The 13,802-nt window shown below is 43.3% G+C and overlaps 1 protein-coding gene across 12 annotated transcripts in view; it reads right to left on the bottom strand.

The window, feature by feature from the left end:
• Positions 1-13,802, bottom strand: part of LOC100345551 (phospholipid-transporting ATPase FetA) — a 111,554-nt gene that overhangs the window by 44,991 nt on the left and 52,761 nt on the right. For 7 of the 12 annotated variants that reach the window (XM_070053967.1, XM_070053971.1, XM_008270096.4 and 4 more), the window contains 4 exons: positions 9,186-9,299; positions 8,319-8,417; positions 6,684-6,745; positions 49-121 (listed from right to left, as the gene is read on the bottom strand). In XM_070053967.1, the coding sequence (XP_069910068.1) occupies positions 49-121; positions 6,684-6,745; positions 8,319-8,417; positions 9,186-9,299 (348 nt within the window). Of the gene's footprint in view, positions 1-48; positions 122-6,683; positions 6,746-8,318; positions 8,418-9,185; positions 9,300-13,802 lie in introns of those variants that run through there. The other 5 variants (XM_070053982.1, XM_070053986.1, XM_070053990.1 and 2 more) reach the window with 3 other exon arrangements.

Here is a 13,802-nt window from a genome sequence, read left to right as displayed (position 1 = left end):
GGTTCCCACCCAAGCCACAAGGAAAAAGCCGCAGCCAAGAGTGCTCACCGTAACAGGCTGATCATTTTCTAGTTTTATTATATCTCCCACTTGGACATTCATCCACTTGTCTTCCTCCATCCTGTAAGGAAACAAATGATCTTTGAATGTCCATTCTAAGTTTCTCCAAAGCCAAGAAACAGAGCAAACAAAAAGGGTGAAGAGCAGGCTCTTAGGATGGCCACGCCGGCTGGTGACACAGCCTTGCTGCGACAGCAAAAGGGCCTGTTCCTCTTGACTGCAGTCTGTAAGAGTTTTCCAGAACCCTGTAAGAGTTTATGACGACATACACAAACATAGTTGTTTTTAGTTACGATGTAAAGAAATGTCTAAAAGGAAAAAAAAAAATAACTTCTCTTTTGTCCTCAGCCTTATTTTGCTCCCCCAAGTAGCCATTATTACTAATTTTCTTTTTTTGTATTTCTCTCTAGGAAAAAAAAATCAATCCATCTAATCACAAACAACATATACATTTAAAAGTTACGCACTAGATAACACCACTCTCTGCCCTTTGCATTATTCATTTAATAACATATCTTAGAGAGCACCTACAGACGTGGCTCATTCTTTGGAGAGCTGAAATGCACTTACCTGGCTGTGACAATTTGATTTACTTATGTTATTGGGTTTCCTTTGATCGCTTCAAATTCCCACTTCTCGTGAAGGCAGCCTGGCAGTATGAGCAGATTCTCCAATAAAACTGGCTCACTCCTGTTTTGCACCTCAGTTTCTCCAACTGTATAGAGCTCGTGAATCCTCCTTTCATGATAAGCTACTAAGGACGATGCATTTATTGCCACAAGCATTTGGAAACATAGCTGCTCCCTTGCAACAACTGCATTTGCCCAGCACCCCCCAAGCTGGGAAGCTAAGGCGGCTCTAGACTCCACTGCACGTTGTGACTGAGTGCAGCCTTGTTATCCCTAGGGCACCACATACACCATCACCCAGCCAGATACACAAAGGCCTACGGACCCCCCAGAACATCTTTCCTGAGGTTGCTTTGAGAAGGGCCAGGTTGATTTAAAAAATCATTTTAGGGTGGGCAATTGGTGTAGTTTAGGGGCCTTTGGGATGCCTGCATCCCACATCACAGTGCCTGGGTTAAAGTCTTGGCTGCACTTTGGATTCCAGTTTCTTGCTATTGTGCACCGTGAGAGACAGTCGGGGGGTGGCTCAAATAGTTGGGTCCCTGCCACCCATGTGGGAGACCCAGATTGAGTTTCTGACTCCTGGCTTTGGCTGGCCTGGTCCTGGCTGTTGTGGGCACTGGGGGGTGAGCCAACAGATGGAAGATCTCTCATTATCTGTCTGTCTCTAGCTCTGTCTCTTTCAAAAACATTTTTAAAAATTTAAATTTAAATCCTTTTATATAAACTCATGTTTTCTTTTAGAGAATTTTCTGATAATATTGAAAAGTAGTGGCTACAAGTCTTGGAGAAAGACATCTGAGTATTTGATTTTGTGTTGACTCCACATTCACTTTTGTGAGCTCTCTGGCATTCAACCTGCTATGATTTTACCAGTAAAACACAAAGAGAAAGAAGAACTTGACCATTCTGGATTCTTCTGGAGCTTTAAAAACTTCTATTTTACTACATAAGGAGTTGGCAAACTATTACTAATTGGTTCCTGGACATGATAAAAACCCTGTGTCCTGGTTTGGGAGAGGGGGAGCTACTCTCTACTGATTTAAAATGTTCAATTCTATTGTGCCATTATTATGTTTTTAGCTTCTGGGCATTGCACCCTACATCGTGGTTTAGAAAATATGGTCAGAAGCTAGAGAAGGCAGAGGTCTGGCCTCAGGGGAGCCCATTCACATTCTGTTCTCTGTTCTGTGTGAATGGTACTTTCTGGCATTCTGGAACCTATTGATACTTGTCTTACAATGAATACTTAGAAACACAAGATAAAATAGAGTTCACATGCTTTCCTAAACAAGACTGTAGCTGACCTCAAGCAAGGAGCCGGGAAAAAGAGGGCCCTGGAATCCAGAACACCAAGCATATTCTGAAGCTGTTCTTGCCCTGGGTTGGGGGAGGAGATGGCACTTTCAACCATCACCTAACTCAGGTGCCAATTTCTCTCAGCACAGGAACAAGAGATGAAGACTTATCATCTTGAGAGGCAGTAGGCTTGGACCTAACAGCCCCTCACACAGCCAGAACACTTGAAGGGCATTAGAGAAAAAGAGATCCTAAGAAAAACAAAAAACAAACAAACGCACTGGCAAGAAAGTTCATCTATCTCAGGAGTTAGTAAATGGAAGTCGCCCCTGAGAATCCGCAACCTCATGCGAATGGGGTTTGAATTATACTTTCTCCAGATTAGGTCTCGGCAAGTGATACTCTGGAATCACCCATCAAGCAAACACATGCCTCGTCTAGAGGCATAAAACTCAGTGCCAGCCACCTAGGATTCCCATAAAGAAAGCTCCTCTAAAACTACGCTTGTCAACAAAATTATCAATAAATGAAAAATGACAAAAACTACAATTTTCAAAGCAGGCGAATCTTTCCAATAGTGACTTTGCTCAGACCTGTGTATTCAAGAAAAACAAAGCTGATTATTATAGCCTCTTTCCACAGAGAGCCTCACGGCTGAGTATTAAACCAACCAGACTCTTAGAGGATTACACAGTCTCAATAGGGTCTTGCATTGTTAACTTCCATTCTAAAATTACTCTATGACACAGTCTTTCCCAATAGTTTTATAACAGCCAAGTGCCTGGATTGTGGCGTTGTGGCCCAGTTGGCTTAAGCTGCCACTTGGGATGCCTGTATCCCATATTGGAGTGACTGAATCTTCTTTACTCTGTTTCTGATCCAGCTCCCTGCTAATGGCCTGGCAAGCACAGATGATAACTCAATATTTGAGTTCCTGCCATCTGAATGGAGTTCCTGGCTCCTGGCCCAGCTCTGGTTGTTGTTGTTGCCATTTGGGGGAGTGAACCAGCAGACGAAAAATATGTCATTATCTCAAATAAATAAATAAATAAAGAACCCACTAGTCCCAGGATCAATTTCTGTTCACAATTGATCATAATGATAGGACTAAGAACCAAAGGGATCACATAAACAAGAATAGTGTCTGCAAATACTAGCTGATAGAATAAAAAAGGGAGAGAACGATCCAACATGGGAAGTGAGATACACAGCAGACCCATAGAATGGCAGATGTCCTAAACAGTACTCTGGCCTCAGAATCAGCCCTTAAGGCATGCGGATCCGGCTGAAAAGCCCATGAGAGTATTTCAGGCATGGAAAGCCAAGACACTCTGGCAAAAACAAACAAACAAACAAACACACAACTAAATGAAAGGTCTCTGGGAGTGAGATCCCAGTGGAAAGAACAGGTCATCAAAGAAGGAGGTACCTTTCTCTGAAGGGAGGAGAGAACTTCCACTTTGACCATGGCCTTGTCTAAAAATTATCAGAGTCAGTGAACTCAGGGGGCTTCCATAGCCTTGGCAGCTCACGACAAGAGCCTAGGGTGATTACTGATGCCATAAACAAGAGTGTCAATTTGTTAAGTCAACAACAGGAGTCACTGTGCACTTACTCCTCATGTAGGATCTTTGTCCTTAGTGTGCTGTACATTGAGATTTAATGCTGTAACTAGTACTCAAACAGTATTTTTCATTTTATGTTTCTGTGTGGGAGCAAACTGTTGAAATCTTTACTTAATGTATGCTAAACTGATCTTCTGTATATAAAGAGAAATGAAAATGAATCTTGATGTGAATGGAAGGGGAGAAGGAGTGGGAAAGGGGAGGGTTGCAGGTGGGAGAGATGTTATGGGGGGGAAGCCATTGTAATCCATAAGCTGTACTTTGGAAATCTATATTCATTAAATAAAAGTTAAAAAAAAAAAAAAAAAAAAAAAGAACCCAAGAGCTCAAGCTACTTGGGAGTAGTTCATTTGACATTCATTTGGTCAACAACTCCCAAGCAAGCCTGGTTTCCAACACACTCAGTTTTGTCCTTTCTCTTTTTTTCTGTTTGCATTTTCTGTCTTTTAGAAATTTTCTTCTTCTTCTTTTTTAAGATTTATTTATTTATTTGAAAGAGTTAGAGAGAGAGGAAGAGACAGAGAGAGACAACTTCTATCCACTGGTTCACTCCCCAAATGGCTGCAACGGCCAGGACTGCACCAGACTGAAGCAGGCATCAGGAGCTTCTCCCTGGTCTCCCATGTGGGTGCAGGGCCCCAAGCATTTTGGCCATCTGCTGCTGCTTTCCCAGACACATTAGTAGAGAGTTGGATCACAAGTGGCGCTGCTGGGAGTTGAACTGGTGCCTGTATGTGATGCCAGCGACCTAGGCAGTGGCTTTACCCACTACGCCAGCCCCAGAAATTTTCTTAATTACATTGTCTTTTTGGATGGTATCTTACGAGAGACTTAACAGTTCAAAACAGTTGAGGAAACCATTCACCATGTGTTAGAATCAGCAGACACAACAAACAATAGCATTAAATGGCCTAAAACTTCAGATAATAGAACTATATGATAAAAACCATAGCTACCGGGTATTCTATATGGCCATCATGAGAAGGGCTGGACCACCATCTTGAATTCCTTCAGGTTTGCACTTGAAATCATGCTTTGCTCTCACAATGGTCACTCTCTTTTCACACAATCTCTCCTTGTTTAATTCTTTCCCCTTTTCTTTTTTCTTTTTTCTTTTTTTTTTTTTTTTTGCCAGGCAGAGTTAGACAATGAGAGAGAGAGACAGAGAGAGTTATAGACAGTGAGAGAGAGAGAGAGAGAGAGAGACAGAGAGAAAGGTCTTCCTTCCATTGGTTCACCCCTCAAATGGTTGCTACGGCTGGCGCACTGCGCTGATCCGAAGCCAGGAGCCAGGTGCTTCCTCCTGGTCTCCCACGCGGGTGCAGGACCCAAGCACTTGGGCCATCTTCCACTGCCCTCCCAGGCCACAGCAGAGAGCTGGACTGGAAGAGGAGCAACTGGGACTAGAACCCGGGGGTGCCGGTGCTGCAGGCAGAAGATTAGCCAAGTGAGCCACGGCGCCAGCCTCTTTCCCATTTTTTAAAGTCTAATGTAACCATCACCTCCTCCATAAAGTCTTCATTCCTTTAGCTAGGCTATGGTTGCTCTTTTTTTTTTTTTTTAAATTAACTCTTGAAATAATTTACTGTTCCTCCTAGGATTGTCTTCATATTCTGCACAACACAGGATGCATTCCTGCCAACACTATGCATAGTTATGACCAAATACCATAGCAATGGGGTCAACACCAACAGTCTCTGGATTGTTAACAGGAAAGAGGATCTGACCAAAGGCTGGTAGAATGGCCAATAAGTTGCATCAGAGTCCAGTAATGTCCTAAAGACCAAGGTCTTCATGCTTTCATGCTGACCAGAACACTAACAATGATTATTTGCATAATAATGTCATAGTATCATGTATTAATTGCTTTTATATATATATAATTTCATTGTTATTTTTGTTTTTAAATGCCTTTTTGAAAAATATTTATTTATTTATTTGAAAGGCAGAGTTACAGAGAGGCAGAGGCAGAGAGAGAAAGACAGAGAGAGAGAGAGAGAGAGAGAGAGAGGTCTTCTATCCTCTGGTTCATTCCTCAAATGGCCACAATGGCTGGAGCTGAGCCCATCGGAAGCCAGAAGCTTGAAGCTTCTTCTGGGTCTCCCACATGGGCACAGGGGGCCAAGAACTTGGGCCATCTTCCACTGCTCTCCCTGGCCACAGCAGAGAGCTGGATCAGAAGTAGAGCAGCCGAGACTTGAACCAGCACTCATATGGGATGCCAATAGCAACAATGGGATGCTGCCACTGCAGGCAGTGGCTTGACCTGCTACACCACAGCACTGGCCCCTTCATTGTTATTTTCACAGGCATCCTCTAAAGTAGAGAATATTATTTTCCTTTTTAAAAAAGAGAAAGGAGGGGGTGGCCATATTTTAAGTTTATGTTATAGTCAAAGGCTTAATGAACCACTAAAATAAAGAATTCAGCAAGTAACAAGCCCATAGTTCAGCAGGAATGTAGGCAAGGGCTATAAGCCATAATCAAATGAAAAGATGGAGGGCTGGTGCTGTGGCATAGTAGGTTAAGCCTTTGCCTACAGTGCTAGCATCCCATATGGGTGCTGGTTCATGTCCCAGCTGCTCTTCTTCTGATCCAACTCCCTGCTAAAGGCCTGGGAAAGCAGCAGCAGATGGGCCAAGTGCTTGGGCCCCTGGACCCATGTGGGAGACCCAGAAGAAGTTCCTGGCACCTGGTTTCTGATAGGCCCACCTCTGGCTATGCAGGCCCATTTAGGGAGTGAACCAGCAGATGGAAGACCTCTCTCTCTGTAACCCTGCCTCTCGAATATATATATATATATATATATATATATATATATATATATAGAGAGAGAGAGAGAGAGAGAGAGAGAGAGAGAGAGAGAGAGGAGACCCTGAGACTTCCGAGGCAACATGGTAAGTCCAGGGCACGTTGGTAACATCTGGAAACAAATTCTTCCCTCATCCAATCTGGGATTCTTTTCACTGTCCTGAACTACCTTTCCAAAGCACTGAGCACATTAAGCCTTAGCAAGGCCAGCATTCCCAGGCCTGGTTCTGCCTACACCGGCATCCACAGAGGAGCTTACCTGCCTTTCACCAGCCTTAGGACAGAACGGTTGTTGACTTGATTATCATTTTGGTGCCTTTTCTAAAATCATGCAAGAAAATGTTTAGGAAAGAAACAAACAACAAACTGCATTCGAAAGCTAATGTTGAAATTAGAAGGTTAAAACTGAAATATTACACAGTGTAGTTCCCCTTCTCTGCCACCCTGAAGTCTTTCTACCCCTAAAATCAGGCCTGGGGCTGACGGTCTCCAGGACGCTGGGGAGCGAAAAAGAACCAGGGAGAAGAGAGACAAAATCTTGGTTCTCAACTATCAAAAGCTGAAGCGCAGTAGAATGAGAGCAACCAAGTCAAGACCTGCAGAGGACAGAACACAGAGTGAAGGGCGGCAGACAGTTCCTACGTCGGCAGGTGCCAACAACGCTAAGTACTCTCACCCCTACCGCTGGTCGCTGGGCAACTTGCAGGGAGGAAAGAGGCCAGTATTCAAAGACCGAACTGAAAGGGAACAAATACAGAGTATGTATGTCCCGAGGTCAGGATTCACATGCGTTTCGGTGAGAGATTTTTCTCCCTGGGAAAAGGGCAGATCTGGGAAGGAGGCAGAGAGAACTCTGATTTGTTCCTCTTTAAAATCTTCTGAATATTTACCCTAAAGTGATGAGTTCTCAACCAGTTCTGTTCTCACTGAAAGGGTTGGAGGAGGGCAGGGGGAGACATATGTGTGTGGCTACAAACTGGAGTGAATTCAGATACAGAATGATAAAGTTCCATTTTTGCACATCTAAGTTGTGCATCACAGGTGCTAGGCCTGGGTATAAAGCGTTAGAGTTAAGGATTTAGAGGAGCACATGCTTTGGTATTTTGGTCTACAAATCTCTCCTGGCAACATCAGTAGGACTCTCTTAGGGAAAATGCAAAGGTCACAGGATTGGCTTCCTGAGTCCCACTAGTATTCAGGATGATAAGTTCAGCTATAATCAGGTGTGTTATTCAGGTATAATCCTATGCATAGTACTGGGTCTGCACCTTCAACGTCTATGCTGGCCTGTTGGAAGAAGCAGAGGGGAAGCCACACAACACTCACCATGAGCCACTTTCTTTTTCCAAGGCCAGGAAAGGTATTGGCCTCTGCTTGTGTTTCTAAAATCAGAGGGTTCCTAGCTGTGCATGCATACCTCATAGAACTGAAAGTTGGAAAGAGAAATTGGGAAATGCAGAGAGAAGAAAGGATATGTAGAGAGAGGAGAAGAGAAGAGGAAGAACAGGAGAAAGAGGGAGCAGGGGACAAAGGAATGAAGGGAAAAGAAACACAAATGGGAGAGAGTGGAACAGAGGAAGAAGGAAGAGAAAGCTAAGAGGACAGTGGAGGAAAAGGGGGTTATGGTAGGAGAGAGGGGAGGAGGCCTGGAAGAGAGGCAAAAAGTGGTGGCTGTGGGCAGAGGAAGGCCTCACACCCTCCCTTTCTGGTCATGCACAGAGCACCAAGGTTAGGCCCAAGGGAAATACACTTTCCCCTAGGGTAGACAAGAAAACTAAGAAGAGAAATCTCTTTCCATTCAGTGCTTCTTCTTAGCACTACATAGTTCTGGGAAGTCCTCCAGGCCCCACAGCCTGACTCAGTACAGGGAGGAAAGCCCAGGAAGCCACTTCACCATGTCGTCGATGGCGTCTTTCACGCCTGTTATGGACAGCACCACCACGAGTGGTATCACAGTTGTGTACCATGGCAAGGAAGAGATCTGGGGAATCAGCTGTGAGAGAAGGGAGAGAATCTTGGGTTAGAAAGTTTGAAGGATAGTATATTTCCCCCAAATCTCCAGTCCTGCCACCATCTTCACCTCCATGGGTTCATAAGAAATCCAACTATCCCAGTTGCTTTCCACTGCCGTAGCCTTTAGATAATTCCCAAAATACAAGTAAGCATTTCCCAGGGGAAGATAAAAGAAGAAAAGGCTGTCTGTCCTGAACTCCACCATCTCTGTAAACAGTCATTTCTCCCATGATGATGATTTTAGGGCGGTAAGAGTGGATGTGGGAAAACTACATCCTCTCCCACACCCCTGCAGCTCCTGGGGAGATGACCTGTGGCTCTGTTTGGGGACCTGCCCTGCCCTGCTTCCTCTCCTTGTGCTGGCACACTTATACTCTAAAACACTCCCCTTCCTCAGCACTCCTGCACGTCAACTTCCTGTAAAGGAGGCTGGGACAAGGAGGAGGAGCAAGATGGCAGCTGGGGTTGGGATGAAGAGACTGTGGCCTCCTGGGGTCAAGCTGAGCCATGATAAGGAGCTCCCATTCCTTGGGAGTGGCGTCCCTGTCTCTTTCCTATTGTAGAGGCTGGGTTCACACTGGTTAATCCTGCTCACAATGCTCTAGGGGACTGGCCTGGGACTCCAGCCACCCATCTGCCTGTTGTCTTAAGACAGAAGGCAGTTCAGGGAGGAGAAGGGCTGAGAATACTACTTGACCCCAGAGAGGCTGATAAAACACTCTATGGATAAGGCCCCCTAATGCAATACCTGTAGGAATAGCAAAATGAGGAAGTAAGCATTTGCAAGTCTCTGGAACTGTTCAAATAGGTTCAGGGGCAGGAAGTTAAAAGCATTATATTTTGAGGTCTTGATGGTATTATTCTGTGAGCAAAAACAAAACAAAACAAAACAAAAAAACAAGTACAATTAGAGGAATAAAAGACAACTCAAAATTGGGTTGATAGATAGCTGCCCCTCACTTCCCAGGGTTAACAAAAAAGACCTAGACCCCTCCATGAATGGGAAAAAAGGGTCCCCATCAGAGGGAGGGAGGAAAGAAGTGTCCAAGTTCCTACTTTTCCTTGAGGCCCAGTGAGGCCTAGAGAATTCAAAAATGGCAAGGTTGCTCTCCATGGGACTTCTTTGGGGGCAGAATCTATGAAGGGACTTAGAAACGTTTGTGGAAAAATGGAATGAAAAGATAAGTTTATTCTGGTACAAAAGAATTCTGAAATCCATGCTTTTTTATTGTATACATTTTCCATGAACTTTTTGTAAACTCCTTATAGGCATGTATTTCAAAATTTTTTGTACCAAAAAAATTTATAGTTAATTGCATTTTTTTTAAACAAATATTTTGAGGTGCCCTCAGATCTCTGCCCCATTAGAGTTTTTTGTTCATGGATGTGACTGATGACAATGATGATAATCAAATCAACAACAAAAGTTTACACCTATTGAGTGCTGACCATGTGTGTGGCACTGTTCTAAGAAGAATTTTGCATATAGCAACTCATTTAATCCTCAAAATAACCAATGAAGTACGTACTAGGTGATCATTTTTGAGGATGAAGAGATCGAGGTATTGAGGTTATCTGTCTAAGCCCTCACAGTTGCTGGCAGAGTTAGGATTGTACTATATCCTTTGAGCCTTATTCTGCCTGTGCATCCTTCCAAATGCTTTCAATTCTTATATATTAGAAATCCTTCAGTTTCATCTTAGTCTCTGGCCCCTAAGGTCCTCCTCAAACCTAAAGAGTAGGCAAGGCTGTCATTTGTATTAGCTCGACTCCAGAACTCTCTAATGAAAGTTTTCTTAGCCTGGAAGATTCAATTTCTTGTGCCTTTATGTGCTGCTTTCAATGCTGAAGCAGTCAGATGCCAAAAGTGCAGCATTTTCTTTCAAACGTTCCTGCTCTGGTTAGTCAGCAGTGGAGGATCACTTGGCCTCTAACTGCCCTAAGAGGGTCTGAATAATTGCAGCCAATATCTAAATTATTATTTTATGAGTGAAGATGGAAACTTGTCTACTTCTTCATTCCTGACCTCCAGATGTTGACAGGATCATATGTCTACCTTCGAGTTAACTGTTTTTCCTAAAATGTCAAAGTTGGAATACAAGAGCTCATGAAAAGCAGGAGAATAAGACCAATAACTCCCTGAGGACAGGGTTTTTTTTTTTCCCCACCTCCTTCATCTATAAGACCGAAAGAAAATAAAGCCACCTGCAGGTCTGGAGTAGAATTATTGCTCAAGCATGAAGAATCTTGCTTGGCCTTGCCTTGCAAGGGCATCAAAGTTCTTCTCTTGGAGAATTAAAGCCATTTGTCTCGGGTTAAACATGAATCTTGGCTCAGGAAGTCAGATAAACTAACCAGTGAAGCCCTGCCCAAGGACTATTTCCCTAGGGAAGAGAATCTGGTCAAATAGCTTAGAGAGACCCAATCTAAAATTAATATTTCCTTGTTGTTTCTCAACAATTTTCCAATTAATAATCAATCAAGCCTTATAGTATTTCTCAAGCCTTGCTCTATTCAGAGCCCTATATTGAGCTAGTGGAGTTAGAAAAAGAATTAGAATGTATACTGGGGAAGTCCATAAGTCTGTCTTGAATGGAGCTGGAATGAAATGATTTCTAAGGGCCCTTTTGAAGGTATATTATTCTACTGTAGAAACAGTTTTCCTGATCATAAGATACTCTGAATTTCTTTCTTTTTTTTTAAAAAATTATTTATTTATTTGAAAGGCAGAGCAACAGAGAGAGGAGTGATAGAGATAGAGAGAATCTTCCATCTGCTGGTTCACTCCCCAAATGGCCACAACAGTCAGGGCTGGCCCAGGCTGAAGCTAGGAGCCAGGAGCTCCATCCTGGTCTCCCGCATAGCTGGCAGGGGCCCAAGCACTTGGGTCATCCTCTGCTGCTTTCCCAGGCACATTAGCATGGAGCTGGATCAGAAGTGGAGCAGCTGGGATTGAACCAGCTTTCTCACATGGGATGCCAGTGTCCCACGCAGTGGATTAACTCTTTGCACCATAATGCCAATCCTCATACTCCAAATTTCTTGATTTACATGTTCCGATGGCTCGGATACTTGGACCCAATGACCTTTTGAGAAGTGGCCTTACTAAAGCAGGCCATCCTCCACTGCACTCCCTGGCCACAGCAGAGAGCTGGCCTGGAAGAGAAGCAACCGGGACAGAATCCGGCGCCCCGACCAGGACTAGAACCCGGTGTGCCGGCGCCGCAAGGCGGAGGATTACCCTAGTAAGCCGCGGCGCCGGCTAGAAGTACCAGTATTTCTTTATTAACTTGGCAACTAGAGTGTTCTACTCTTAAATGTCAAGCTAAAAGCAGTATGTCAAGAATGTAGAACATCTCCTTGATTTTGATTCCTTAGTGTTAATTCTTTTGGCAAGGACACTGACATTTAAACATGATAGAGGTGGTAGATTTTGATTTGGGTATTTATGTATTTCTTTGGGCAGTGATACTGGGCAGTGATACCTGACAGAGGCTAAACAAGGGAACAGAACAGAAGACCAAGGATATGCAGAGGAGTAACCAATAACTAGGGTTTGGGAAGAGGAATGGGAGCCACAGTAGAAGAAATCAGAAAAACAGGAAAATGAGCAACGAGCAGGGAGAGGGAAATAAAGTGACTGTTAAATACATAAGAATCAGTCAAGTCTGCTTAATCTTCAATACTCAGCATATGTTTACTGAATGCCAGGTATGTGCCAAACAATGTGACAGGAGCTGTGAATACAGAGAGGAATGAGAAGGTGCCCTTTTCCCAAGAGATTAACAGTTTCTTGGAGAAAGAGAACTAATGTTTTCACAACCACTTACTACCCTGGTTATCATGTAACTGAACATTATGACGTCTATTTTATAGACAAAAGAGCTGAAGATTAGATAAGTTAAAATGATGGTTTTTAATGGTAAAATAATGAAAAAGACTCTAAATTTATAAGCAACTTAAATAAACTATGCTAAATCCAAAAAGGAAATACTATACAGCTGAAAAAAGGAAATGCTATTATGAAATTATGATTATAAAATATTTCATAATTATGAAAACATCTTCAAGATATATATATTTTTTGACAGGCAGAGTTAGGCAGTGAGAGAGAGAGACAGAGAGAAAGGTCTTCTTTTTGCCGTTGGTTCACCCTCCAATGGCCGCCGCGGTCGGCACACGGCGCTGATCCGATGGCAGGAGCCAGGTACTTATCCTGGTCTCCCATGGGGTGCAGGGCCCAAGCACTTGGGCCATCCTCCACTGCACTCCCTGGCCATAGCAGAGAGCTGGCCTGGAAGAGGGGCAACCGGGACAGAATCCGGCGCCCCAACCGGGACTAGAACCCGGTGTGCCAGGGCCGCAAAGCAGAGGATTAGCCTAGTGAGCCACAGCGCTGGCCCCAGGATATATTTTTAAGACTAAGAGTACAATGGTACTTCCAAATAGTTTGCAGAAAATAGAATGAAAAGATAAGTATTTTGGCATAAAAATTTTTGAAGTCCATGCATAGTTTTTTCATAACACTCATTTTTCATGAATGTTTTGAAGTAAGCTCATGGTATAAAAAAGTGGGAAAATAAGAATATATATTTATTGGGTCCAGCACTGTGGCTTAGTGGGTAAAGCTGCCACCTACAGTGCCAGCATCCCATATGGGTGCTGGTTTGAGTCCCAGCTGCTCCACTTCTGATCCAGCTCTCTGCCAAGGCCTGGGAAATCAGTGGAAGATGGCCTGAGTCCCTGGGCCCCTGAACCCACATGGGAGACCTCAAGGAAACTCCTGGCTCCTGGCTGTGGATTGCCATAGCTCCGGCCATTGCGGTCACTTGGGGAATGGACTAGCAGATGGAAGACCTCTCTCTCTACCTCTGCCTCTCTGTAACTCTGCCTTTTAGATAAATAAATAAATAAATCTTTAAATATATATATATATATATATATCTTTTTATGAGTTCCTTATTCACAAGTAAAAATGAACAATCCAATAGGAACTCAGTAGAAGTCATTAATAGGAAATTTCCATAAAAGAAATAAACAGTTAATCAACATGAAAAGATTATCAATCTCATTTAAAAATAAGGAGATATAGACAATAAAATGTAATTTTCATCTAAAAGCCTGATAAGGATGAAAATGATTGAGGTTAATAACCAGCTTGGCAGGAAATGTGGAGATAAGGGCAACCTCAACTCTGGGTAGAAATATAAATGGGTATCATCTTTTTACTGAGCAATTTGGCAATAGGTATCATAATTTTTAATGTGTTTTCCTTTTGGCTCAGCCAACCCACTTCTAGAAAACTCATTAGATAAATTCACACAAATGGACTAAACTACATGTAAGAGTATAATAGTGTTCATTC

Source organism: Oryctolagus cuniculus, chromosome 1, assembly GCF_964237555.1.
Source record: "Oryctolagus cuniculus chromosome 1, mOryCun1.1, whole genome shotgun sequence".
NCBI lineage: Eukaryota > Metazoa > Chordata > Mammalia > Lagomorpha > Leporidae > Oryctolagus > Oryctolagus cuniculus.
Note: the sequence above shows the minus strand (reverse complement) of the source record. Positions and strands in the feature narration are given on the sequence as shown.